The sequence below is a fragment of the Cladophialophora carrionii genome (genome assembly GCF_000365165.1).
Source record: "Cladophialophora carrionii CBS 160.54 unplaced genomic scaffold supercont1.3, whole genome shotgun sequence".
NCBI lineage: Eukaryota > Fungi > Ascomycota > Eurotiomycetes > Chaetothyriales > Herpotrichiellaceae > Cladophialophora > Cladophialophora carrionii.
Genome location: NW_008481828.1, coordinates 26,816 through 51,950, shown reverse-complemented (window position 1 = coordinate 51,950; position 25,135 = coordinate 26,816). Strand labels below are relative to the sequence as shown.

Genomic DNA, 25,135 nt, shown 5'->3' with positions numbered 1-25,135 from the left:
CATTCCAGAGCCCAAGATGCCTGCTGCATACTCTCTGGTGACCATCCCAAGCGCATGTTGGCGTCGAGGTTTCCTTCCTTTCCTCAGCCTGATGCCTCCTCAAAAGCCGCTTTCGATTCGGCAATTTCGGCGATCCCAACGTCTTCACAGGGACTTTACGACCGCGACGAGCTGCGGGAAGATACTGTGTGGCTCAGTAAGCAGGTCAATATGAGTGAACGGGAGGCTCTGCGACTGGTACTGCTGGAATGGCAATATCGTCCAGAGTCTAGGCTTCGGGAGGGATACTCTGAAGCAGAACTGGCAAGTCTGAAGGCGGCTCTTGGTTCAGATTACGTGGATCGGTATCTGCAGGCGAAAGGTGGCTTCCAGGCCAGAGATGATGCTGTTTTCCACTCCCAGCAGGCGCGCCGAGCCCGCTTACTCTGTTTCCATCTGAACCAGCAAGTGCTTGTTTTGCGCCTGAGTAAGGAACTCACCGAGCTCGATTCCTCTGACGACAAAGAGCCGGGAATCTCAATTCCTTGTGAGACGTTTGCGACTCAGGTACGCGCCGGACCCTACAATTTGAAGGAAGACATCGCGACCGGGATCGAGCGCACGGAAACGCTGTTGCAGACTCTAGAATCGGGTCCCTTATGGGAGATCGAGGAATCAGACCTGGGTCTTCTCAAAGACGTGAGGGATACATGCACCCTGCAGATGATCGGACATGTCTTAGAGACACTCTTTTTAGTGGTCAGGCGGTCGGACAACACCCTGTCTTCGGAGTCAGTTGGCCTCTGGTTCCGCTTGATGTCGTCCGTGGGATTTTTCGCATCATTCGTGTCCGAAATCGAGACGCAGACACTGGCGATACAGAAGATGCAGTCAACTGCCTCCATGTTGAGCCTGGCCATTCTCAATGTGGGCCCGACCATCAACACCTTGGTGAACACCGCGTCATCAGGTCAAATGATTCAGCCTGGGACACGGCCAGAGTACATCTTTGATCTCGAATCTACTTCGCAAGTGCATGAGCTGCTCTACAGCGCAGCATCAGCAGGAAGCATGCTTGCCGGACCTGCCATCCTTGCCTGGGCAATGATCATCTATAAGGTCCAGCAGCTAGCCTCCTTTGTCAAGGAAAAGAGAGAGTCACAGCATGTCCAACGGACTCTTGACGCCGTCTCAACATATGACGCAGCAACCGGACGCCGGACCTCTGGCAGCAGCTCCGCCTTTCAAACGACAGTTTTCGAAGATCTCCTGGACACAATCATGATGCACAGCATGAACGACGACCCTTCGAGCTTTCTGCTCGATGCAGCACTCGGCCAATGCAATGTTGTTGACTACATTGCCGTTTTGGCTTCTTCGCTAGGTAGCCTTACGACCCTGCTGCCAATCTGCAAAGTCCAAGCACTGCAAGAAGTCATCAAAGTGGCGCAGTTGCTATTGGGCTACACTCCAGAGTTGATATCGTCTCAGCTGGCTTTGCTGGCCGTCGACGCTGACAGCCGGTCAGGACAGAAACGCTATGATCCCGTAATCACGTTTATTGAGGACGAGGATCTGCTTCGTGGGTTCTACGATACGGCAGCAGCCAGATTCCCTTACGAATGTCTACCGTTTCTCCAGTTTTCTCGAGCCTTGGCCAGGGTGTCCATCTTTAGTGACAATGGTACCCAGTACGTCGAATACCGGCTTCGAAGACTGACATCTCTGACTCGAGCGGTTGCGAAAGGCGTCAAGTACACAACGACACGGGAGGACGAAAGCGGCAGCTTTGTGACTCTCGAAACTCCGGTCAATATGCTTGACTTCACGCAAAACAAGCTTTTGACTTATACCCACCAAGAGACCGAGACCACATCCGTCGTCCCTGCGCAAACAATTGGCGAACTCATTTCAGATCCTGATGCAGGTGGTCCGGTCGTGATTAGATGGCAATACGAATTTTCCGGTCTTGCCTACATGGGTCAGTTGCTGGAGCTCTATTATGTGGGACTACTTGCAGCAACACTCTCTCCGTCGGAAGATCTTGAAGGCGTGGTTTCCGAGGCAATTGGTGTTCTGGCTACGCTTTTATCAACCATATTGAGCAACAATCCGCTTCAGCAGACAGCAATTGACCTCCAGGACCATTGCGCGTCGATCCTGGACGAAGTTAGCAGCCGTCTTAACCCAGAGGCAGACGTTGTACAGTACATTTTCGACATCCTCGAACAAGAGCTACAGAGTTTCCGACGGAGTACCATTTCTACCTTCGATTGTCGGATCATGACTACCTGTGTTGACTTCATCATCGTTTTGACCGAACTAAGACCGCAATTGGTCTGGTCGAACCTCAGACGAACAAGCCTTCTGGGACATGAATCGGCTTCATCGCCAATTCTCGCCATCGTGTCTGGAGTTGAAGGCCCAATTCAGATTTTGGACTTCTTGGGCAAATGCTCGGAGCTGTACCACGCCTTGGTCGGATTGGCTCTCAGACAGGCAAACTCTAACGCTCCAGTGACAAGGCCGGCGACGGGGTCCAAGTTATCGACTGCGTGGCGTGTTCAGGTCACAATGCTTCTGAGTGCAACCGAAGTCTTCTATCAAGTGTTTCACGAGATCTCTGGCTGGTCCTTCCATAATCCGCAGCAGCAGCTTCGCATCAGCACCACCATCGCCCAATCGTTTTCGGACATCGTTCAGTACGCTTTCGGCGTTGGTGCTTCATTCAATGCCACCAGCATCGTAGCCGCGCCTTTCACGGAAGCGGCGACATACCTTGTTTCAGCATTTCGGGCATCGGGATCCCAAGATCTAGGGTTGAATCCAATCGCACGATCACTATTCACAACAAGCACCAGTGATAAGACTTTTCTGTTGGGCGACGAGTCAGTGCTGCCGGACGATGCTGGCTTTGAGCGATATGTACGATCACAACTGTCACTTGCTACGTTGCTTGTGCGCTACAGTCTCGTCCAAGGACTGCCTTTGTCACCCTTGGAGAAGCACATCTTCGACACGGTGCCCGCCTTAGTGCGAACCCTCCAAATCGGGTCATCGGTTCGTAGGTCTTGCTTGGGGCTATTGCGGAATGTTCTGGTTCACGTAGGACGCCATCAGCCGTCGTCGTTACTCGGACACCTGGGCTCATCCTCTTGCATTGACCTACTCAACGTTCTCCATCATGTCGACGCCAGTCCTAAGTCGCCCCAAGAACGCACAGAAGTGTGGAAGCTGCTAAGTCGATTGGTGAATGATTCTCAACAATGGCTGGCTATGGTGATCCTGACTGGTTCTGTGCCAGATGGCTCAAAGGTGCAGAAATCGGAAAAGGAGGCCGCGGTCTCTATTCGTGGCAAAACTTTCCTCCAAGTTGCGGTGGACGAGTTGCGGAGCATCGAAAATCTTCCGCGGCAAGTTGCGTTAGCAATGCTGGACTTCGTTCTGCAGGCACAGCAGAATTGGTCATGGATCACGCAGAATCTGTCTTCGTCCAAAGACTTCTTTTCCAAGATTGTCCAAGTCGCTATAAACTCTGGCACCCAGGACTCCGACGGGACCAGTCTCGCCAACCAGAATTTGATCGCAGCTCGCGTCACAGATATTGCCACGACACATCTTCACCATGCCATTGTTGCGAGGGACATGAGCGCCATCAAGACCTACGCCCCACTGATCGAGTGGCTCGCATCAAATGCCGTCGAGGTCTCCAGCTACAACGCCTCCTTACATGGTAACATGCGCCGCAACTTTGCCGCCAGGTACACCGGACTAACAGTGGTCGATATTAAGAGTACGGGCCTGAGCGAACGGGAGTTCGGCTCTGACTTCTGCTATGATATTGATTTCGCGAACAAGTTGCTACATCGCGATCCATCTTGGGAGGGTGGTGGGAGGTCTAATAATCAATCGTTCTCCGCAGAGTTTCGCCGTGCCAACACAAACCTCTCCATCGTCGACTCCGAGTTGGCACTCTTGTCAAGCCTGCAACGTCTGTGCATTGAGCACTGCAAGTTCTTCGTCCAGGATCGCGAGATGCACAGAGCCATGGCGCATACCGTTCAACATTGTCTCAAGGCAAACTCGCAGGTCTACCCAACGGAAGCGCTCTTCGAGTCTTTGTTTCAGAAGCGAGCAGACTTGACAATGGCCCTGTTACGAGAACTTGTTGCAGCTGGTGCCAAAGGCCCTGACATGGTGGGCTTGCTGGAGCATGCTTGGACCGCTGCAAGATTCAGAAGCGGATCCTATGAACAAGCGATCGTCAACAATGATCTGACGTATTGGCGTTCAGTCCTTTCGATCTTGCTCATGACTCTCCAAGTCCATGTCAACTTGAAGCAGAAATCGCCCGTGGTCTCGGACGGTGCCACCGCGATCGTCCCTCTCGACCCGGAAACTCCTACAATTCTCGAAATCACAAGTAGTGTTGTGGGCGAAGGGTTCAAGTCGATCGTTGTTGCACTTCAGGACCAGAAACAAAATAGATTGAGTACTGACACTGATGACGAGAGTGATCTGGTTGGACTACGGGACATCTCGATCCTGTTGACACTCATGCAAGCGATTCTGAGGCTGCCAAATCTCCCTCAGTTTGCTGCAGAGTTGTCGGATCGGCTGTCTTCATCTGGCATCATCTCGTCGTGCCTCATACTCTACTCATGGTCTCATCTGCTGGGCGGGTTGGAAATAGACAGCCACCCTCATTACGCCGACTACTGTGTGCAGCTCCTCGCATCCATCTCTTCTTTACCACTGGTCGCTGAAGAAATTGCCATTGAAGGGGTGCTGAGCCGCATCCTTTCTGCCAAGACGACAGAGGCGCTTCAACGGGTTCCAGGCGGCGTGTCCCATACCGATAACAGGCGCAACTGCCCTTTTCTTTACCGCGTCTGGGTCACTGGCCTGCTGCCTCTTTGTCTCAATCTTCTGCACGCCGTTGGTGGCGCCATCGCACCCGAAATCTCCGTCTTCCTCAATCAATTCCCCGATCAGCTCATTCGCGCGAGCACAAGCTTGATGCCGACACCGCAGACAAAGGCTTCGGGTGCCGATGTTTTGACATTAGGGGTATCAAGCGAGGCAGCAACGTTGGCTCTTATATCATATGGCTTAGCGTCGTACCGTGAAGCTGGAGCCTCTGCCGCAGTGGATCCGACCACCGTTCTGTCCCTGAAAGGGTACGATGAACACCGGAAGGCCATCTTGGAGGACTTGCGCGATTTGATTGCCATGAAAGAGGATGCAAGACGAAAGATCACCGTGCCAACTGATGAAAAAGAGATGACCTGGCAAAATGCCAAAGGCGGGGATAGACTCGATGACAAGATTGTGAAACAATTGAGAATGGCTGTAGCGGCGTTGAGCCGAGATGATGATGATGCCGAAAAGTGAGTGTGGCCATGTTGGACGACAGACTCCGGCGTCCTGCGACGCTGATATGGTACGAACATGACGAATGAATGTGAATTCCTGAACTTCGGGTGTTTCTTGTCTTCACCTGTTACTCGCGGGACTATGGCGTACGCCAGCCGGTGGCCGCTATAGAACTGCCATCGCTCCACCTAGCGTCTTCGCTGGCGGAAAAGCTCAAAATACCACTAGTATCTGTTACGTCTTTGAGACGGAATCCCAGCCATGGATCAACGAAAGGTCGAGGGAGTTGCATCCAGCTTGATTGCTCTACCGGTTATAACGTTATCAATGGCTGCAGATTCTAAGTGCTGCGGGATACCCTGGGCTGGATTTGGGTCCAGAAACATCGAATAAAACCGATCTGCTTGGATTTTCCCCGTCCAGACTGTCCAACGGACCGTTTCAATCTTCATTACACGGCCAACGCAGCATCTTTGCCTCTGCAGACATGATCATTATGGCAACACACCCCCTTTACGAGAAAATCAAAAACGGTAGCGACCCCAGCCGTGTGCGAGGCGAGGAACACACCAATGCCAACGAACGCCCACGAGCTCTACACCGCACCAGAGGTTGCGGCTATACAAGCTTCTCAACTGAGCTATTACCATAGATCAAGCAAGGTCCATGATCTGCTAACAAAACCTCGCGTGTCCTCAACCCCAAAGAAAAAAATCTGTGCAGAACAATCTCCACATCGTCCCAGTCTTCCAAATCCCAAAACAGTATTCTGAAAGCCTGGGCAGATCGAGACATGGCAAGCGCATATGCCCCCTCTCGGTCACCAGGCATCAATGACGACCATGTATACCCATATCAGAGCTTTCATCTCTGCCTTTAATGCTGACATGGCGAATATTGACAAGGGCTAGTCGCACTCACTACCGTCAACCTTGAATGCCTGATAGGGAGGCGGACGTTGCAGAAAGTGGCCGAACAGTAAAGAATCAGCGCCATTACGACAAACTTCTCCAGGGTCGATGCGTCGGGTGCAGCTGCCACAGAAGGGCACGCATGCGTAATATCATAATAACGCCGCTGTTTGTGTCCGAAGACTCTCCTATCACCCACGATGGGAAAACTGTTTCTCTTATACTTGGCCGCGTCCCCCTGACGCTTCAAGGCTCCAAGCGTTCGGAGTGTGAGCTAGTTCCACTTGGCCTGGTCCTGAACCCCGCTAGGATATGACTCAACAGTTTGTGGGTTATCTCAGGGAAGGGCGCCTTGGGTATTCATGGGCTTCCACCAAATATCGGCCGACCATGCCCAGCTGCCCAGCATCGGTCCCCCTCCCATTGGGAAGTCCTTCACTCTTGCAAGCTACTGCCGTCCAGCGCGTCAAGCCCTCTTCTGGAAATAACCATAAGAAGCAGGCGCCGGTGGATGTAGGGGACGCTCTTCACCCGGCGACGAAGCGGTTGCTTCTTTCCGCTGCCCCCAAATACATTTGACAACAGGGCGGGACTTGCGGTGCAGTCCTAGCGTCCTCAAGCCTACGAGTCCTGCAGGGGCTCGAACTTTCGATATCTGGATCTTCTCGTCTGCTTTCATCCATGACAACCCTTCTACGAAGACGACTTCGCGTGGCTTCATTGCTGTGTTGCTGGATTGCCGGAATAAGGGTTGATGAATGTGGAGTCTGTTGTGGTTGAGACTTTTCGCTGTGCGGGCCGATCATCTATATCCGTCGAGCATACAATTACACTCTGCGGAACTACATTGGGTTGGGAAAATCCTAAACGAGATGATCACGGACGGGTCAGAGCGTAGCGTATCACTAAGACCACCGAGTTGCAGTCCCCAGGGTGATACAGGGCGGCCTGGCCAGATGCGGTCCTGGCCCGATGCGGTCGAGTCTTCTGAGCAGGAAGCCACACCTCGCTAGGCATCCAATTGTCGATGATGGTAGATATCATTCCTTGGTGGTTGTGGCCGCGCTTCTTAGGAAGCTTCTTGTTATGTAAAGCTTACCTAGTGGTTCATCGATGTTGTGCGAGGCGGACTAGATACGTGAGTGTCATAATACATGACATGACGTTCACGGTTCGCCTCCACTCAATCATGGTATGCGTTTGGCGCCGGATCGCAAACCGTCGTTATTCATATCTCTAAGTATCGAATGGAGCCACGTTCTGTCGACTTTCCTCTCACAACAATTCGCATTAATGGGCAGTGGTTTGTGGTCTATAGATTGAAGTAGAGGCTTGGTGTTTGAGACAAGGGTGTCGTTCTCACTGCTGACCATATCGCTCCGCCTTTCCATTCATCGGCCGAGCCATTTTCGACAAAGATTTGAGGGAGCTTGGGGATGCACAAGTTTCTCTTTGCTCATATTCAGGCTGGGTATCTTCCGATGCGCGCAAGGAACTTGTTTTGAGAGAAACCCAATGTTTCGGATTCCAGGCGTTGTCCTCGTCCATTCCATACTTGTGCAACTGGCCTGAAATCAAGCAGCATTACTTTCAGGCGCTTGTAATGCCGTCTACCAGTTCATGGCTGGGATGAAGTACAAAATGCAGGAGACGATGCAAGCGTCGGCATTCCACGGCTTTACAGTATCATAAAAAAACCCCCCTCATAGCCTGGCTCCCTCCTTTCTTAACCTTTCCCTCGTAATGTCTCTCAGCTGTCTTCTCAATATCTTGCCTGATGGATTCTTCGGGATCACATCCAAGAACTCAACGCCACCCGCCAACCTCTTGTAGCGGACCACCTTGCCCTCGACGAACTTCTTGACGTCTTCTTCCGTCAGCTTGCTCCCTTCTGGTCCTACCTGTCTCACCACGAATGCTCGAGGCTTCTCGTCTCCGTCGTCGGTGGGCATGCCTATCACAGCGGCGTCGGCGATTCCGGGGTGTTCTAGGAGCAGCGCTTCCAGCTCGGCCGGTGCAACTTGATTCCCCTTGACTTTGATCAACTCCTTCTTGCGGTCGACGATGAAGAACTTTCCGTCCTCGTCCACGTACGCAATGTCACCGGTCCTCAGCCACCCGTCCGACGTCAGTGTCTCCTGCGTGGCCTTCGGGTTGCGCCAGTAGCCCTTCATGACGTTGGGTCCTCGAACCCATAGCTCGCCCCGAGCAGCGGGCCCTCGCTCCGTGATCTCCGAGAGGCCATCCTCGGTCATGATCTTCGCTTCACAGTTGGCGTTGGGCTCGCCGACAGCCTGGGTCAGAGATGTCGCGTTAGGATCCCACCCCAGGAGCGAGCAGGTGCACCTGTTGACCCAGAAAGTTAGTTTCTGCAGACTCCTAAAATATCAACATCTTGGCTCTCTCTCTCTCTCTTACTCGGTCATTCCCCAGCCCTGTTTGAAATTGAGCCTGTTTCCTAACCGCCGTTCAACCTGTTCGGAGACGTCTCGACCCAGGGGTGCTGCTCCGCACCCGACCTGTTCTACCGAGCTCAGGTCGTACTTCTCCACCGCAGGATGCTTTGCTAGCAGGACGGCGATGGGTGGAACAAGCGTGTAATCCGTGATACGAAACTTCTGCGTGTATTCCAGGAATTGGAGGAAGTCGAACTTCGGCATGACGTAGACGGGGATCTGGCGGTTGAAGGCTTGCGCGATGTAGAATGTCTGTCCGTAGGCATGGTAAAGAGGGAGGAAGCACAGCCACGACGCTCGAGCCGTGCGCTCCTCGTGGTTCGGGAGGAGCTTGCCCATCTCCTGAACCTGGATCGTGTTGGAAATGTAGTTCTTGTGGGTAATCTCCACTCCCTTGGGGACTCCAGTGGTTCCGCTCGAGTAATTCAACGCCAGCGTCGTGTCGCTCTCCCCGGGCCCGGTGAGATCGTCCCATCGGAAGCTCCGGGCGTCCTCGGCCGGGGCGACGAGATCCCCCCAGTATCTGCAGCCCTTCTGCCCTTGGGTTTCGCCATCGTATATCTTGGCGTTGAACACAAACACTCTTTCCGCGGCGTCGAGGCCCGCCAACTTGGCAGCTTCGATTCCTGTGTCCAGGGAGCCCTCGGCGCACAGCAGGTACGTCGCCCCGCTGTCCTTCAATTGATGGGCCAGCTCCCGTGCTACGAAGGTCGGATTGGCGCCCGTGAAGATCCCGCCCGCACAGAGGACGCCCATGAAGACCACCGGAACGAAGAGGTCGTTGCCGCTGAAGAGCAAAACTCGGTCTCCCTTCCGGAAATGCTTGGACCGCTGAAGACCGAGAGCAAACCGCTGGGCCCATAGTCGGAACTGATCTCGCGTGAGATAGTGCGTGTCCGGTCTGGCGGCCTCGGAAAATGCACGTTTAGAGCCAAGGGGCGCCTCGGGAGACTTGAATAGAAACGTCTGGAGCGAGCAATCTGGTATAGGAACGGTCCAGCGCGACTTGTACGGCATCGCGACGGAGATTGGGGAATTCTACCGGGGGGATGAGTGTCTGGTGGCGCGGAAGGACGATGAACGAACCAAGGCGACAAACCGAGAATTTCAGCAGGGTCGAAGATGGTGCAGATTCGATGACGCGCGGCGACAACTTGACAAATGCAGAACCAGCGGCGGGAAAGAGACCTCTGAATCTCATACGTACCCGAGTCTTATATTACCTTGACCATCCATCGTGGCGCTGAACTTGCCATTGCCGAGCGGGATGGCACTGCGGATTCCACAGCCTGGAGCATCATTCATCAAATTTGCCGAGGCTCATCTAGAACCATGACCCTCGAGGACAGAAGTACTATCAGAAACTTCAGGCTAGCGTCCAATGGCACTAGCGCACGCGGCGTGGAGGACGTTGGCTAGTTAATTAGGCGACGAAGCTGTTGCGGCAAGGTCGGCGAGCCAGGCCTTTCGAGCTAGAAGCCCGGAAATCCGCCAAGGAAGTAATGAGGGGGGTTGGTAGGACGCCGGGGAGCCCTGGGGTGTAGCCTAAGTTCTGTACCGAGGCTGGCTGAATGAGGAAGCATTGCGGGCGAGCATGTAATAGCCTGAAAGGGAAGGTACTTAGACACTAAGGTACGGAGTATATTGATCCGTACAGTTTCCCCACTGAGAGAGCAGCCGTCTCGAGCCCGGAACCTGGACGACGCGTGCCATAACGGTTGTTCGCTCTGGCCCGCATATTTTTCAGTTCTGTCGAGTACATGTTCTCAATTGCAGGTTTCAACACTCAAGCCTCGTAAGTCGCGCCAGGACCGAGTCCATGTTTTTCGTACAGCTCCTCCGGCCTCCTTCCCAACCGCCCGGCGCTGCTCCTCAACTTGCCTCTCCTGGCGTCAATCAGAGGCGAGATATACTGGTCCTCAACCGTACCACCGACCATCTTGTCGCCCTTTCTCAGATAGCTGGTTGCGCCGAGTAAGGTGGGCTGGAAGTTGACGTAAATGGCCTCCCAGTGCTTGGGGCTCACTTCCCAGACCTCATGGTTGATGCCGATGTGGTCATTCTCCTTGAGATTCTTGTTCCACCAATCCCAAGCCTCCTTGTGCAAGTCGCCGTACGTAAACTTATGGATGTCTTCCGTAGACCTCCAGTAGCTGATGGTCAACAATTCGGTTGCCCCGTTTTTGTCCTGGCTGGTCCACGAGGAGGCTCCGTAGAAGCCGGCGTTGGTGTTGTCCTTCTCCAGAATCCTGATCATTTCCGTCAGGTAATCACCGAATGGCTTCACATTGGGGGCGAATATCCCTAATGGATGATTGATTTTAGCACCCAATAGGAAGACAACGACCGTCTCCTGCGATGCTTCTTCGTGGAATGTGCCGTCCTCGTCCGGAACTTGCGGTGATGTGCGGTGCATGATGGCATCATCCAGATAGTGGTTCCTTTTCCAACCGTACGTAATGGCCAGGGTGTCAGCAAGACGTGCGCCGAGGATGAGAAGCGAAGGAAGAACGGCGTAGAACCGAGGTATGATAAACACGACAAGCGATTGCAACAATGCCCCTAGAAGTATCCAAGTCGACAGTGAAAAATTCTGACGAAGAATCTGTGAAACAGTCAGTATTGGGAATGCGACCAAGGAGTAGGGAGGAAATACATAGAGAAGTCTTCGATTTGCGCTGGGCCAATTGGATTGCGCTGGTGGCGGCTTTGCTGATGGAGGGAGTAGTGACTTGAACGCCATTGAGCCCAGGAGTGTAAGTGTCGCCAGATGATGATGGTTCTGTGTGTTTGGTTTGAGTTCGCTGTGGTGTGATTGGATGTGATGAGATGTGAGATGTCAAATGGTTCTGAGGTGTGAACAAACAGGCCCGACTTTATATCAAACCCTGGCTCTTACATACTGCGGACTGCGGAGAATGGGACGACAAATTGCAGGCATACCGATCGCAAAGGTCAACCGGTCCCTTTCACCCATTGCATCATACGCAATTCACCTTGCGGACGCAAGGGCTCTCAGTACGACGACTAATTAGCGTACCACCAGTCGGGGGTTACAATAGTACACTCAGCGATTAGTTGAGCGTGCCCAAGAGGTGGGCAAAGCAGCCTTGGAAGGCAACAGGCGAATAAGACGTGGCTGTTGTTGATCCGCGTAGAATGCCTCAGAGTCGGACCGCAAGCTGGAGTCTCTAGAAAACCGAAGCGTGCTAAGTACGAATTCCAGTCCTAAGGCCGTAAGAATCAAGGAGTGGACTGGGCGGAGCATGTGAAGCCCGCGAGCGAGAGGATATCGAGAGGGAGGGGATGTGGTGATTGCGGGGTTTCGCTGACATAAGGGCGTCAGGCTTTGTGTTTGTAGATTCGGCCGTAGGATCAGTCGATGTCCCTGTCCACACGGCCGTAGGATAAGGTATGCAGTAGGTCATTCGTAGCACCGGGGAACCGGCCTAGAATACTGAATGTGTTGTATTCTATCGCCAAGATAAGTACTCGAAAAACGCGGGCCAGATTACTGTAGGGACGCAATTCTTTCATAACTCGGTCTGATACCTTTGTAACCGACAATCGGATACGACTCGCAACGCAAGACGCATAAATCACTAGACGTGCTGAGTACCGGAAACTTCTGTAACAGAGCCGACGTCAACAGTGCATGCCCAAGGTCGATCCGGATCCCATCGACAGGAGTACATAGCTCGCTGAAGAGACGCTGCTCTAGCAAGAAAGCAAGCGTCCTCGCCGTACAATAGCCATGGAGACCCAGAAAGCACATCCGGAAGGGTGGGCATCCGAAACAAGCCAAATCATGATTATGCATCTGTGTACGAGGTATTCAGGAAGCGAAAGTGGGCGTACTTGTATCGCAGTCGATCTACTCTTCGTCTTTCTTTATGCCCAGTATTCTATCTCTACTCTGTACCGGTCTGAGGGTTCTATGTCGTCAATCCCATAATGCGTCGCTTCGCCCCCCATAACCCAGGCAATCATGCAAGCTATGCTGGCCACCGGAATCCTTTCATAACGCCTTCGATTTGGCACCCCTCATGATGTTGAGGACTTCGAGGTCTTTGCAGGTGGGAGTCCAAGGCCGTTGGAATTGCGGAAGAATAGCACACCGGCATGTTCACCAGTGGCTCCCTCCATCGGTTCGACCCAGCCGCACCATCTCATGGATTTCCACAAGCTCTTGATGAAGCCAATTGGACCATCCTCGACATCACTGCGGTAATGACGACCCATAACCTTCTTAATTGCCTCACTCGCCTCATCTGCGTGGTAAAACGGAATGGTGCTGACATAGTGGTGCAGAACATGGGTCTCGATGATCCCGTGCAGCAACTGACGACCGATGAAGCCGAACTCTCTGTCGATCGTGGCGGCCGCCCCACGAGTATACGTCCACGTCTGAGGGGTGTAGTGCGGCAGAGAGGGATCGGTGTGCTGCAAATAAGTGATTGCAACTGTGCACCTGTCAGCGAAGAGATCGGGAACATATATGAGGCCGTCAAGAACTTACCCAACCAGTGGTTGACCCAAAGGTATGGAGCGAAATACCATAGGCACAGATTGGCGAAACCATAACGCTTACCAACCCAGTAAAGAATGCTACCCACGGCGAGGAGACCAAGATCACTCAGGGCAATCAGCTTGGCATCCTTTGCCTCATACAAAGGACTGCGGGGGTCGAAATGGTTCACACCGCCACCGATTCCGTTGTGCTTGCCAACACCACGACCCTCACGTTGTGCCTCATGCTTGTTGTGGCCGGTGACATTTGTGAACAGGTACATTGGCCACCCAAAGAGTTGCTGGCTGATCAGATGAACTGCTGTGGCAAGGGGAGTCTCCTCGGTAAGCTCATCCAGCTGCTGAAGCAGGTAGCTTCTGCGGGAGCAGAATTCCTCTTTCGTCTTCGGAACGAATACCATGTCTCGCTCCATGTGGCCAGTGGCCTTGTGGTGCTTGCCGTGAGAGATTTTCCAGGAGAAGTATGGTACCAAAAGAGAGGTGTGGCAGAGGAAGCCGACAGTGTCGTTCAGGACTTTGCTGGGTGAGAAGGATTGGTGACCGCATTCATGAGCCAACACCCAGAGACCTGTGCCAAAAAGGCCCTGCACGAAAGTGTACAAAAACCAGAGGCCGGCTCTGAGAGGAGCAGATGGTACGTTCTCCGGTGTCAGAAAGCGGTTGAAAAGGTAGAAGGTGACGGCCAGGGAGACCACGTCTCTAGCGACATAGTAGAGACCAGTAGCAGCAGATCGCTCGAAGCAGTGCTTGGGGATGGCCTTGTGAATATCGCCAATGGTGAAATCGGGAACCTCGAAGGGATTGCCATATGTGTCGACCAACTGTCTCTTTTCAGAGGCCTGTTTCTGGGGGGCGGCGTCTTCAGATGCGAGGGAGGACAGTGAGGTGGAGGACGGAGAGGATCTCGGACTATCGAGGGGAGAGATGTTGGCAGACGAGACAGGCGTAGAATCGGTGGTAGCCATTCGACGAAGAGCTGCCTCGGCAGGCAGAGCGGTGGTAGTCATGGTCTACCTTTGGATAGGAGAGGCTGAAAGGTGCTTTGGTGGTTGAGCTGGAGGGGAGTGAGGAATATGAGAAGGCGTTGAGTGAGTCCTTTGGGCTTGAGCTTGAGACTGTCACTGAAGAACTGCAGGTCAGGGAGAGGAACAGCTCGAGAAAGATAAATGGTATTGCCTGGCCATGGGGCAGAGAAGTAAACTGTGACGGGCTGGTCCCTATCGTAGAAATGAACGGCCAGCAAGTGGTGCAAACGCAGGGTGGTGGAGAGAGCGTGTGGGTTGTCGGCAAGTGATTTTTTTTTGGCAGGGGTGAAAATCGCATTCTCTCAACAAACTTGAGGTCCCTCCAAGCTAGCGCGACAGGGGTGCAACCCAGCTAAATCCAGGGCCCAAAGAGCTGCACGGACGTCCCTGGGCGGTGAGGGACGATTTTGCAGCTGGGGCATCGAGGCCGAGGATCGCCCAGAGATGGGTAACGCAACTAAGGACACGAATATACACCAGTGCCTTAGTCCGGCACAATTCGCTAGCGCAAATCGGCATTTTACGCGCCTCCAGTACGGAGTACAGGTCGGTCCTGCGTCGCTCATTCGTTTCACTCAATATGGATAGAGAGACACTGTAGTCAAGCGTGCTCGCAGGGGAAATCACGGAGAGACGGCTAATTGTATTTGAGCAAGGTCCGTCGTTGTGAGCCTGCCACACTAGATCCGGTCGTATAACACTCCCTGCTACCAAGGCTATTCTGTTGGAGGGGCCGTCTACTCGAGTGATCAACGGTCAGCAGGCACTCCGAGAACGACGCTGCTTCCACTGTATACACAGTAGCCGGGATCGCCAAATACCCATCACACAGAGGTGCGAGCATCACAGCAGCCACCTAACCACGGCAAGAGCGGCCTTGGGTACGGATACTGTTTTCCTCGTTGACCGAGATCTTGGAGTTTTGATCACAAACCTCCCCGAAGCCTTGGCCCGCACGCACCATTTGCTGTGGACCCCTCAAATCCCTCCAGCAATACCAAGTAGACAAGCCCGGTCCGTTGGTGGCGGCGTAGCCGTATGATATGCAACAGCCACCCGTCAGCTGGTAAAGCTGAAAGGACCGGTCATGCTTACCGCTTCGAGCACATGCTCACCCCCAAAGAGATGATTGCTGGCAGCCGAAGGGTGAGCTTGTCAGGACAGTGTAGATCCAAAGCCAAATCGCTCTGTGCATGTGCAAGACATGCAACCTTCACGTGCAACAGGAGATGAGCCGTCTCAGCAGCATCTTTCGTGCTCGGTGGAATGGACAAGATTAGCCAGTGAAGGGCGATTGAATCGAGCTGAAGCCTATGTCCGCTTTCCATCGCCCTTGGCTGGGCGGTCACGTACTGGGCAGAACGACAGGGCTCGGGTTTGGGACGAGACGCACAGTGGAACTAAGCACCACCTTAGCGTGTTAGTTATACTCTGGACAACCCGTTCTGTGTCCTTCGTCACCGACGGATATGCAGGGCGAAATCGGAGCTCCCACGAAAACGAATTTGTTGGGGAGCTGAGACTCGAGGCTAACCTTCCTCGACTTTTGCTGATGTTTGCAGGGGTCCAACGTGGCAGCCTCGGCAATGGCGTCACCCCACAGCTGTAGCCGCACCAAGCCTAATGAGAAATGGCCGTCGGTTCGTGCCGATGGAAGACCCTGGTAGAAGCTCTCCAAGTGGTTCGAGAACTGCAGCTCAAGGTTTCTAGAACTGCCGATAACGAGGCGGTTCCTGGCGCTTTGTGTCACTGTACATCCTCGCAAGTCTAGAATGCGGCTCAAAATCCTCGGGCCAGGTGTATGGACTCCAGGATACCGCCATGGCGGCTGAGAGAACATTTCGTATCTCAATATCCACCAGTTAGCCGACGCCTCCACGGCTCTCGCTTGCTATTAATCTCCCTGTGCCATCGTCTGGTATTGCCCCGAAAATTTCCACCGTTGTGCTTCGCAGATCTGGGGTAACGAGAACACTTCGGCCGTGGGTCGGATTGTGCAATTCGCTCGTCACATCTACCCATTCGTCTTTGCCACTGTTTGGAGCTCGCCTGCGACATCGTAATGTGACTGTAGGGATCAGAAGGTGTCCGAGATGCTGCGGAAACAAGACAATCTGTATGCGGGTAGGCTGCTGGGTCAACCAGACATTCCCTTTGCGTCTTCCACCAATCAACCAGGAATCAGAAGGGGCGACAAGCTCAAATGATCCTTCCAATTCGAAGTCCACTTTGTCCTCCATGGTTATAACGAGTTCAGCCATGATGGGCTGGCCAACCGTAGCGGTGGAACTTGTCGTTGCCGAGTCATTGAGGTCCAAGAACGCCAGGACCAAGAGTGGCCTCGGTGGAACGTCAACGAACAATTTCAGCTGTCGTTGAGGTACTTTTGACGCCGAAAACTTGATGCGGGGTGTCCGAGAATGCCAATCTCGAAGCCAATTTTCGATGTTGGCTCTGGTATCTCCGTCAAATGCACACAGGACCGAAGGCCATTCCATGTCCTCCATCTTCCATACCTCAAACTCCTGCAACAACCCAGCCACCTCCACATCCTGCTCAGTCCATGTCGATCGAACTCGCTCCACCAAATGCGACGCCAAGAGTCTGGCTGCAAAGGCATAATCTGATCGAAGAAACTCTTGGACGAAGTGTGTCTCGAGAATGGCGAAAATCACGCCGTCGAGAGATTGAAAGTCGACGACGAGTGTCATTCTGCCAACAGTGCCTTTCACGTCTTTGCGCTTCGGGATCAGCCGTACAGTCCAATTGGCGGGATGCTTCGGAAATACAACAAATGGCTCATCAAAACTTCCCCCAGTCACCAGGTGACAGAAGTCGTTGTCCTCCAGCTTGCAGCCAATGAGACGCAATGGCACCATTGTCGAGGGACTGACGGTGAACTTGGAGTACATGAAGTCCCTGCGGAAAACATCTTGCACATTGACTGTGACAGGTAAAATGACCTTGACAAAGAGCGTATCGTGGAATGTGAACGTCCCTTCGTCGGTCTCATAATTTGCTTCGATGCGCAGTGTCACGGCTGGCTCAGAAGCCACTTCCATGGTGTAGGGAATCTCCACGTCAGTGACTGAATCTGGGCCTAGATCGTTCATGATCATCAGCAACGCATCGCCCTCCCGTGCTGTTGACAGACAGACGGACTTCCGTCGCTCGTCTACTAGCTTCGAATCATGAATGTTGAGTCTCAACCCGGCTGTAGCTGTCCGCAGGCGGAGTTTGCACTGCTTGATGTTGTTGCGACCCGGTCTGACTTGGAGCAACAGTCGTCGTACCTCAGCCAGATGTACGATCGGAAAAGGATACATTTTGACCCCAAAACTCCGGTAGCTGGGATAGACAAGAAGCGGCACCACAGCTGAATGGGCGCCGAAACTTTGCTCAGACCTGGACGCTTCACCGTCCTGGCCTAATTTGAAATGATGCAATAGCCTCAGGTTGCCAATGCACAGTTCGAGATCATCAGGAACATACCAGCCTTGAGTAGTCACAGGAGTTTCCAGAGTCACAGTCGTGCTTGCGGCGGTGATAACCACCTCGTCACGCAAGGCAAGCAAAATATGTCGTGGATCACTGCCATCCTTGGTGACCAATCGCAATTTGATTTCCTTGATAGAAGGAGCGCATACGCCAGGCAGACAGGCTATGTCTACTGAAGTAGAGAAACCATCTCTGCGCTCTAACGGGAAAATGGTCTTCGATACTGCAGCGATACGAAATAGTGATACCGCTGGAAGTGTGGTGGCGGGAATTGTCGGCAAGACCCGGAATAATTCGTCAATGTAATATTGCTTCGAAGTCGATAGTGACTCCGTTGAGTCTTTGCTATGAGCCTTGCTTGCGGAGTGCAGGCAAGATATCAAACATTTCGCGTAGTCGCTCGGTCTGTCCAGATTTCGCAGACAGTCGGCATAGATACGCAGCAGATAGCCTTCCGACACACGGTAGGAGAACTGGGGCAGTGAACCAATGATACTGTGAAGGTAACGAGCTGCGATAACGTAATTCCCTTGCGAGTATTCCATACCAACCAAGTCGGTTAGTATCTGCTTCGATGTAGCTCCGTTACCCGTCCCAGAAAGGGTACGGTAGGAGAAGATAGACAGGATGAGGTAGAGGCTCGTAAAAGTCTTTTTGGAGGACGCTGCCGCCTTCAAAGTGGTCGAATCCAAACCTGCCAGAAGCTCAGTATGCGCAACCTGATCATCCATGTTCTCGGGATTCGCCTCGCCATTGGGGACACCGCTCGTGCCATGTTTGCCAAGATTCGGAGCCAATCGTGTCATGTTCGTGACCCATGGTCTGGTTGCTTCGAGGTTTTCTAGCAGGTGTCTAGCCATTAGGACCAGCTTTGAAACCCACAAAGCAAGGCGACGGGACCCAGGATGTGTCGTGATGGATTGTTTGTAGCTTGTGCCATTAGGAAGAATTGAATTTCTCTTGGAACGCTCCTGAGAATGTTCGCGCGAAGGGGAACGCTCACGTCCGAGAGAAATTCGCGAGGAGCTCGCGGCAAACTCAGGGGCGTGACGCCCATGGTCAGAATCAGCATCCCGAGAAAGCTCGGCAGCACCCAGAGAAAGAGCCTGGGTATCATGTTCATCGTCAATATCGAGTGTTGGCACAACCTGGGTAAGGATTTGCATAGCAGCTCGCCACTGCCAGGTACAAACGATATTACCGGTAACTGTACGCTGATTGTGCAGCTCCTCTTCACTCAATCCTTCCTGCCCGCCCCAGGCATGATAGAGCTCAAAACGAAGGGTGCGCCCAGCAAGATTGATAAACTGGGTAGCTCGTTCCACCAAATCAGCCTGTATCGCCGGATTGATGCCGGATTTACTAGATTGAGAAGCTTTCGTCGACCCTGGCTGCGCTTGCCTGTTCAGGATTTCCATCTCGCGAGTGAAAAGGTAAATGCGGAGGTCAAGGGCCGATACTTCGTTCGACAGGATGAGCTTCTGGTAGTTTGTCCTGTCGGCATCGAACGGGAAAGCGTCGCGATCTGCATTCAGAATATGCTTGATGTCAATCGGTAAATCAATGAATTGGGCAGGCCGTATCTCGGAGTCCAGTGCAGCTCGTAGGAGGGCTTTAGATTCTTTCGAGAAAGACAACAGCGCTCCACTGTCATCATTATAATCTGCTCGAGCTTGATCTTTGACGAGAGCGTCGAGGCCCAAGGAAAGCTCGTCGTACACGCCAAGGGCATCCTCTAGCAAGCCAAGATTCTCAAACCCTTTGGCGAGACCCTCCTTCAGAATGAAAAAGGTGCAGAAATTCCAGCCGGGCAGATGTCTTTGGCTGTCACGTTCGCGGATATCCGACTCATATTGCGCGACCCGAGCATCGAAGGAACGCAGGATGCACGACTTGAGGCCGTCCACCAGATCTTGCCATTGCTCTTCCAATTCCGCAGGCGTGAGCGCCGTGGACTTGTCGCCGGGGTCGAGGAGTCGGACCTGAGCAACGCGACTGATGCCAGACTTGGAACTGTTGAAATCGGCCCTCAATTTGTCGAAGATGGTTGAGGAGCCCTTGCCCGGCCATTTGGATTTGCTGTTAACGCTGTCGGTACTCTCAGACGCTTCCAACGAGATGTGCTTCGAGGACTTTGCTTGACTCGCTGCCGGAGTGTTTGGCAGCACCACGTGCAGAACTAGCCATTCAGATGCATCGTGGTCTTCCTGGCTCTTGCTCGAAGACTTGTTGTCACCCGAAGGAGTTTGTGATTTGACCCATTGGCGGACCTCTTTCCTGACCTTCTCCTTGTACGTTTCTTTGTCATCGCATCGTACCAGAAGAAGCTTGACATAGGGTGTTTCGCGAAGACCAGGGATTTGATGCCTGCGGACACTTGACTGCGCGCCTGCTGATTTGTCCTCTCGAGTCAAGGAAATGTTTAGATTCGAGATCGATCGAAGTGGTCGATTCGGTGCTTTCCAATGAAGATTTCGCAGAGGGCTCCTGGCAGAGAGACGTGGCTCGACGCGGTCGAATAGACCATTCGGATCGGTGCACTGGATGATTACCTTGGAGTTGGTAGTGACAGGTATATCCGTTTCGTCCATGATATGTGAGAGGGAATGGACTTCGCAGGGTTGGACGACCTAGACGGACTCATTGTGGCCGAGCGTCTAGGGGAGTAAATAAGCCGCATATGAAAGCAAGGACCTCATACTCTAGCAGAGACACTGATGGTTCCAGGCATCCGGCAACGATGTGAAGGCGACTCCTGCGTACTCCGAACCTCAAGTGGAATCACGATAGTGCACTGTTAGGCCAAGTGCTCCACGGTAGGTACGCAGCGAGGCAGCCCAACGCAGCCCTAGAGGGGATTACATAACTTGGACATGCACCTACACGACGGCCTCGCACCTAGCTCGCATCTCACTCGCTCAAGCAAAACATCGGGTGGCTGCTTGGTGGCCACACGCAAAATTCCCGACCAGCCGTCCTCATTTCCAAGCCAGCTCAGTGCTAATTTGTGGCCTCCAATATTGTCTCAATGCGAATTGAAAAGTGAGTCGAGATGAGTCGTATGGGTGTATCTAGCGGGTGACCCAGTACTTCATGCTGTGTTGCCTGTTGCCCGTTTGAAAGGTATAAACCTGCTCCCTTTTGCTTCTTCTGCTTGTCATCCTCGTCAAGTGCTCGTCTACACGTCCAAGTCTCAGCCCCTTCCCCGTTAGTCATTGACTAGTGGTACTCCGTCCTCGAAATCCGACAACCGCCCACCATAGCCATGGCATCGTCAGCCCTCCCAGAGACTCTTCGCTCGGTGACATCAACCAAGATTCAGGAGCTTAAAAAGCAGCGCGATCAGTACGAGGCCTCCAAGAAGCAGATCATCCGTGAAGTCAAGCCATGCACCGATGATCTTGAGAGAACTCGCAAGCTACTGGAAGGGTCTTGTCGTCAAGCAGGGCTCCGCGTCGTCAAAGATGATTCATCCGGCGAGGATGTTGATCCAGCACCCTCTTCCGACCTTGCAAGAGCTCGCCGAAACCAACAGCTATTTCTCCGACAAGCTGCCAAGGATCCTGCCTTCGCTTCAGATCTCGTCGCCCAGATCCACGATGACTTGGTGGAGCACCTCAACCTGAAGAGCGTGCAACACGAACACGCGCAGTTCTTCTCTGAGCTTGTCACCGAGTGGCTCTCCGACCCCAGAGACGCAGAAACAGGTCTGTCTGGTGGAGGGTTGGCCGAGGATTCGTCATTCGAGAGTGTGGGTCGCAAGGAAATGCACGAGCAACGAGCGCAGTGGGAGTCCATCGTCTTCTCCGTGTCAAATGACGACGAGGTCACCATTCATGCTTATCTTGCTAGGCTTTTCAAAGCACCTGGGGCGACACAGAAGCACTTTGAGGACATACAGAAGTCCACCAGGGACTTCTGCACCACTCTCCGCTCCACCGACGAGCTATTCGACACGGACGGTCTTAAGATAGCAATCAACGGGCTCCTCCTATCTGATCTTCTGTCACACGACAAAGCTGCCATCCTGAGATCCTTCCAGAACAACTCGGCCGTCCTACAGGAAGTAGCCGATGTTCTCAACATGAGATTCGCCTCTCTTGAGACGTGGAAATGGTCAACGATAAACGGTGCCATCTCAGTTGAGCAGCGGCGGCAACTCAATGGGAAATACCGTGTTTTCATGGATGAGGATATCCTCGATGCACTCCTACTCCATACCATCGGTATGAAATGGGCTCTTCATTTCCGGTCCTGCCTCACTGAGTTCTTCGAGTCTCCCGCTTGGCGGAGTGCAGGGGGCAGCGTTCCTCAGACCGACAAAGATCGCCGACGATGGTTTCTAGGGGAGCAATCCAATCCAAGCAGCACCGTAGAAACGAAACGGAAAGAGCTCTATGCACACGACTACTTCATGTCGCAATTGCCGATCTCTGAATCGGAAGGCACACGTGGATACGACAGCGATGACAACACATCTTCAACCAGAAAGAGTCCGGTGGAGACGAAACAAGGCCTCTTGCACCTTTTAATCACCGAAGCTCTCGTGGCAAGGCACCTTCGGCCTACGGTTCCCCATGCGGTCATCCGATCTGACTTTGAATGGTTCGGGCCGTCCTTGTCTCACGGTACCATATTCGCCGTACTGAAATTCTTTGGTGTCGACGCCACCTGGCTGGGCTTCTTCCGAGAATTTCTCAAGGCACCACTGCGATTTGTTCAGGATGGTTCCAAGGGGCAAATCCAGGTTCGGCAACGAGGTGTGCCGATGTCACACGCTCTCAGTGATGTCTTTGGGGAGGTAATTCTCTTTGTCATGGATTTTGCTGTTAACACTGCAACCCAGAGCTATCTCTACCGCCTACACGATGACTTCTGGTTTTGGGGCACGGAGGATTTGTGCGCACGTGGCTGGGAAGCAATGACAAGATTCGCCTCTGTCATGGGCATCAAGTTCAATCAGGAGAAGACGGGCAGTATTGTGTTTGGCCAGGGCATACCCATGCAGAGCAGCGGCCCTACTACCGATCCCAGCATTCAAAAGGGCGATGAGACCGCCCCATCCACGCCGGCCAACTTGCCCAAGGGTGATGTCCGATGGGGCTTTCTGCGTCTCGACGCTACTAAGATTCAGTTCGTCATCGACCAGGGTATGGTGGACGAACACATCAAGGAACTCCGGCGACAATTGTCTCATTGCACCTCGATCTTCTCCTACGTCCAAGCATACAATGCATACCTTGCACGATTCTTCAGCAACAATTTCGGCAAACCGTCTTACGCATTTGGCCGCGACCACATTGACGACATGATCAGTACTTTTGCACGGATCCAAAACACTCTCTTCGTCGACGAATCAGTGACTGACTACCTCGGAAAGATCGCAAATCAAAGATTCGGCGTCAATGATATCCCTGACGGAGTGTGGTACTGGCCTGTTCAGATGGGCGGACTGGAGCTCCGGAACCCGATGGTAGTGCTCTATTGCATGCGCGAGACAATGCGTCAGTCACCGCACAAGATTCTTTCCAAGTGTCTCGACGCTGAAGAAAAGTCATACCTCAGCGCAAAGGCCCGATTCGACTCGGAGATCAGGACTTACGGGAGGAAGCGGTCATGGCCTTCGTCTTCGCCCGGATTTGGTGAGAAATTCATGTCGCAGGACGAGTACCTACTGCACCGCGAAGAGCGCTCAGTCAACCTGTACAATGCCTACGTCCGATTGCTCGACATCCCGATCGAATTCGAAATTCATGAGACAAAGGAAATCACGTCGTGGTTAAACAAGCTGCCGGATTCAAGATCCTCATCTGCTGGGTTCCGTAGGAGCTTCGGCACCATGAAACCATACTGGAAATGGATCCTTGCCGTCTATGGTGCGCAAATTGTGGAGAAGTACGGCAGTGTGCAGATTGTAGACGCCGCGCAGGTGCCTCTGGGTGTCATCAGCGTCATGAAGACTGGCAAGATCCGATGGCAGGGTTGACGGGCTCATGAATGGTTGAATGACAGGGCTGTTCGTTACCTTGGGCGCACGAGATACAGGTTAAGGACAGTGAGAGTAGGCGTTCAGGCGTACTCGGGCTGCCCTCTAGAAACAGGAACACGGTCCGTCCATAGATGCTAAGTTGAGTTCATGGAACATAGCAAAAGTTCCTGTAGTGGCCCCCGGTCACCAGAGTGTGGTATTTCGACTTGGTTGACGGACAATACAATCAAGCAAAGTCATAAACCTATCTCGTTTTGGCATCTGCCGGCCAACTCGACATCCTATCCTACCTTTCAGAAGGCTTGCAAATCCGTCTCTTTCTATCAACCCTCAATGGGTTCTTCGATACTGACGTCTCTTCTCGCCAATCTCTCCCAGCTCGTTCCGCTGAGTCCACCAGCTCAGGATGAATTAGATTTGGGATTGCGCCAACACTTCGGCACCGCTCGTGCCCACCAAGGTCGTCCACTCCACCTTCTGTCGACATCAGATACTGACCAAGCCCGGTCTATCTTCCTGACTCTGCACATTCTATTTCCGCATGAACTACTTCCGGCACTAGATCTGTTGGATCGACAACTTGTCACGAAGCTCATCGTCGACCCTTTCGCAACAAAGCCGGATGAGAGTGCAAAGGTTGGCGGTGGGGAAGAACCGCCAGCAAACGTGGCCGAGGTCGATGATCCCGCCGTCCCACCAAATAGTGGCCATGAAGTCTTCTACATTCAGTCGGCGTTTGCGGCTGAAAAGGCGACGGGATCGAGACACCGCTCACGGTATTCCAGAGCAAGCAAAACGTCAGCGAACTATGAAGTTCAGCTTGACAGCTGGAATTGTTCATGCCCGGCTTTCAGTATTAGTGCATTTCAATGCTTGACTCTGGAACCCCCTGCAGATGAACAGCAGCAGGAAGATCATGCGGCGCCGATACAAGATTCTCCGACGACAGCACGAAGATGGGAGTTCGGGGGCACTGAAACACGGAAAACAGGCAGAGTACCGAGCTGCAAGCACATTGTTGCGGCAGTGCTTGCGAAGGCCGCACCACACCTGTTCAAGGACTCCCTCACGGAAAGGGTTGTAAGGAAGGAGGAGGTCGTAGCTTGGGGCAGTGGTTGGGGAGAGATTGGGGGCTGATGAAGGTGCCACGGAATACAACAAAGTTTCGAAGCCAGGACGTCACATAGGTGCACTACAACATGTCCTTGGAGGACGATAGGCTTGAGCAGGATGTTTTGCACCGACCTGAACCAAAAGGTGCTATGCTTTGAGGTCGAGGGGATCTATTTGCCCAATACGAGCGCGCATGCGGTGTCATCTTGTCCTTTCAACGGTCATAGTGCTGCGACATGCGCCGCAGAAGAAAGAGGG

The 25,135-nt window shown here is 53.1% G+C and overlaps 6 protein-coding genes across 6 annotated transcripts; 2 read left to right on the top strand and 4 right to left on the bottom strand.

Moving 5' to 3' along the window:
- Nucleotides 1–54: 54 nt before the first annotated feature.
- On the top strand, nucleotides 55–5,373 carry G647_03393 (uncharacterized protein; the record flags this gene model as incomplete). The annotated part of the gene is made up of 1 exon (XM_008727738.1): nucleotides 55–5,373. One exon carries the CDS (start codon nucleotides 55–57, stop codon nucleotides 5,371–5,373), a length of 5,319 nt encoding a protein of 1,772 aa, XP_008725960.1.
- Nucleotides 5,374–7,969: 2,596 nt separating this feature from the next.
- G647_03392 (uncharacterized protein) lies at nucleotides 7,970–9,739 on the bottom strand (the record flags this gene model as incomplete). The annotated part of the gene is made up of 2 exons (XM_008727737.1): nucleotides 7,970–8,612; nucleotides 8,685–9,739. The coding sequence occupies 2 exons, from the start codon at nucleotides 9,737–9,739 to the stop codon at nucleotides 7,970–7,972; spliced, it is 1,698 nt and encodes a 565-aa protein (XP_008725959.1).
- Nucleotides 9,740–10,508: 769 nt separating this feature from the next.
- On the bottom strand, nucleotides 10,509–11,465 carry G647_03391 (uncharacterized protein; the record flags this gene model as incomplete). The annotated part of the gene is made up of 2 exons (XM_008727736.1): nucleotides 10,509–11,327; nucleotides 11,379–11,465. The coding sequence occupies 2 exons, from the start codon at nucleotides 11,463–11,465 to the stop codon at nucleotides 10,509–10,511; spliced, it is 906 nt and encodes a 301-aa protein (XP_008725958.1).
- A 1,301-nt stretch (nucleotides 11,466–12,766) lies between these two features.
- G647_03390 (uncharacterized protein) lies at nucleotides 12,767–14,259 on the bottom strand (the record flags this gene model as incomplete). Its single annotated transcript, XM_008727735.1, has 2 exons — nucleotides 12,767–13,185; nucleotides 13,242–14,259. 2 exons carry the CDS (start codon nucleotides 14,257–14,259, stop codon nucleotides 12,767–12,769), a joined length of 1,437 nt encoding a protein of 478 aa, XP_008725957.1.
- A 1,880-nt stretch (nucleotides 14,260–16,139) lies between these two features.
- On the bottom strand, nucleotides 16,140–20,366 carry G647_03389 (uncharacterized protein; the record flags this gene model as incomplete). Its single annotated transcript, XM_008727734.1, has 1 exon — nucleotides 16,140–20,366. One exon carries the CDS (start codon nucleotides 20,364–20,366, stop codon nucleotides 16,140–16,142), a length of 4,227 nt encoding a protein of 1,408 aa, XP_008725956.1.
- Nucleotides 20,367–24,097: 3,731 nt separating this feature from the next.
- On the top strand, nucleotides 24,098–24,901 carry G647_03388 (uncharacterized protein; the record flags this gene model as incomplete). The annotated part of the gene is made up of 1 exon (XM_008727733.1): nucleotides 24,098–24,901. One exon carries the CDS (start codon nucleotides 24,098–24,100, stop codon nucleotides 24,899–24,901), a length of 804 nt encoding a protein of 267 aa, XP_008725955.1.
- Between the last annotated feature and the right edge of the window lie 234 nt (nucleotides 24,902–25,135).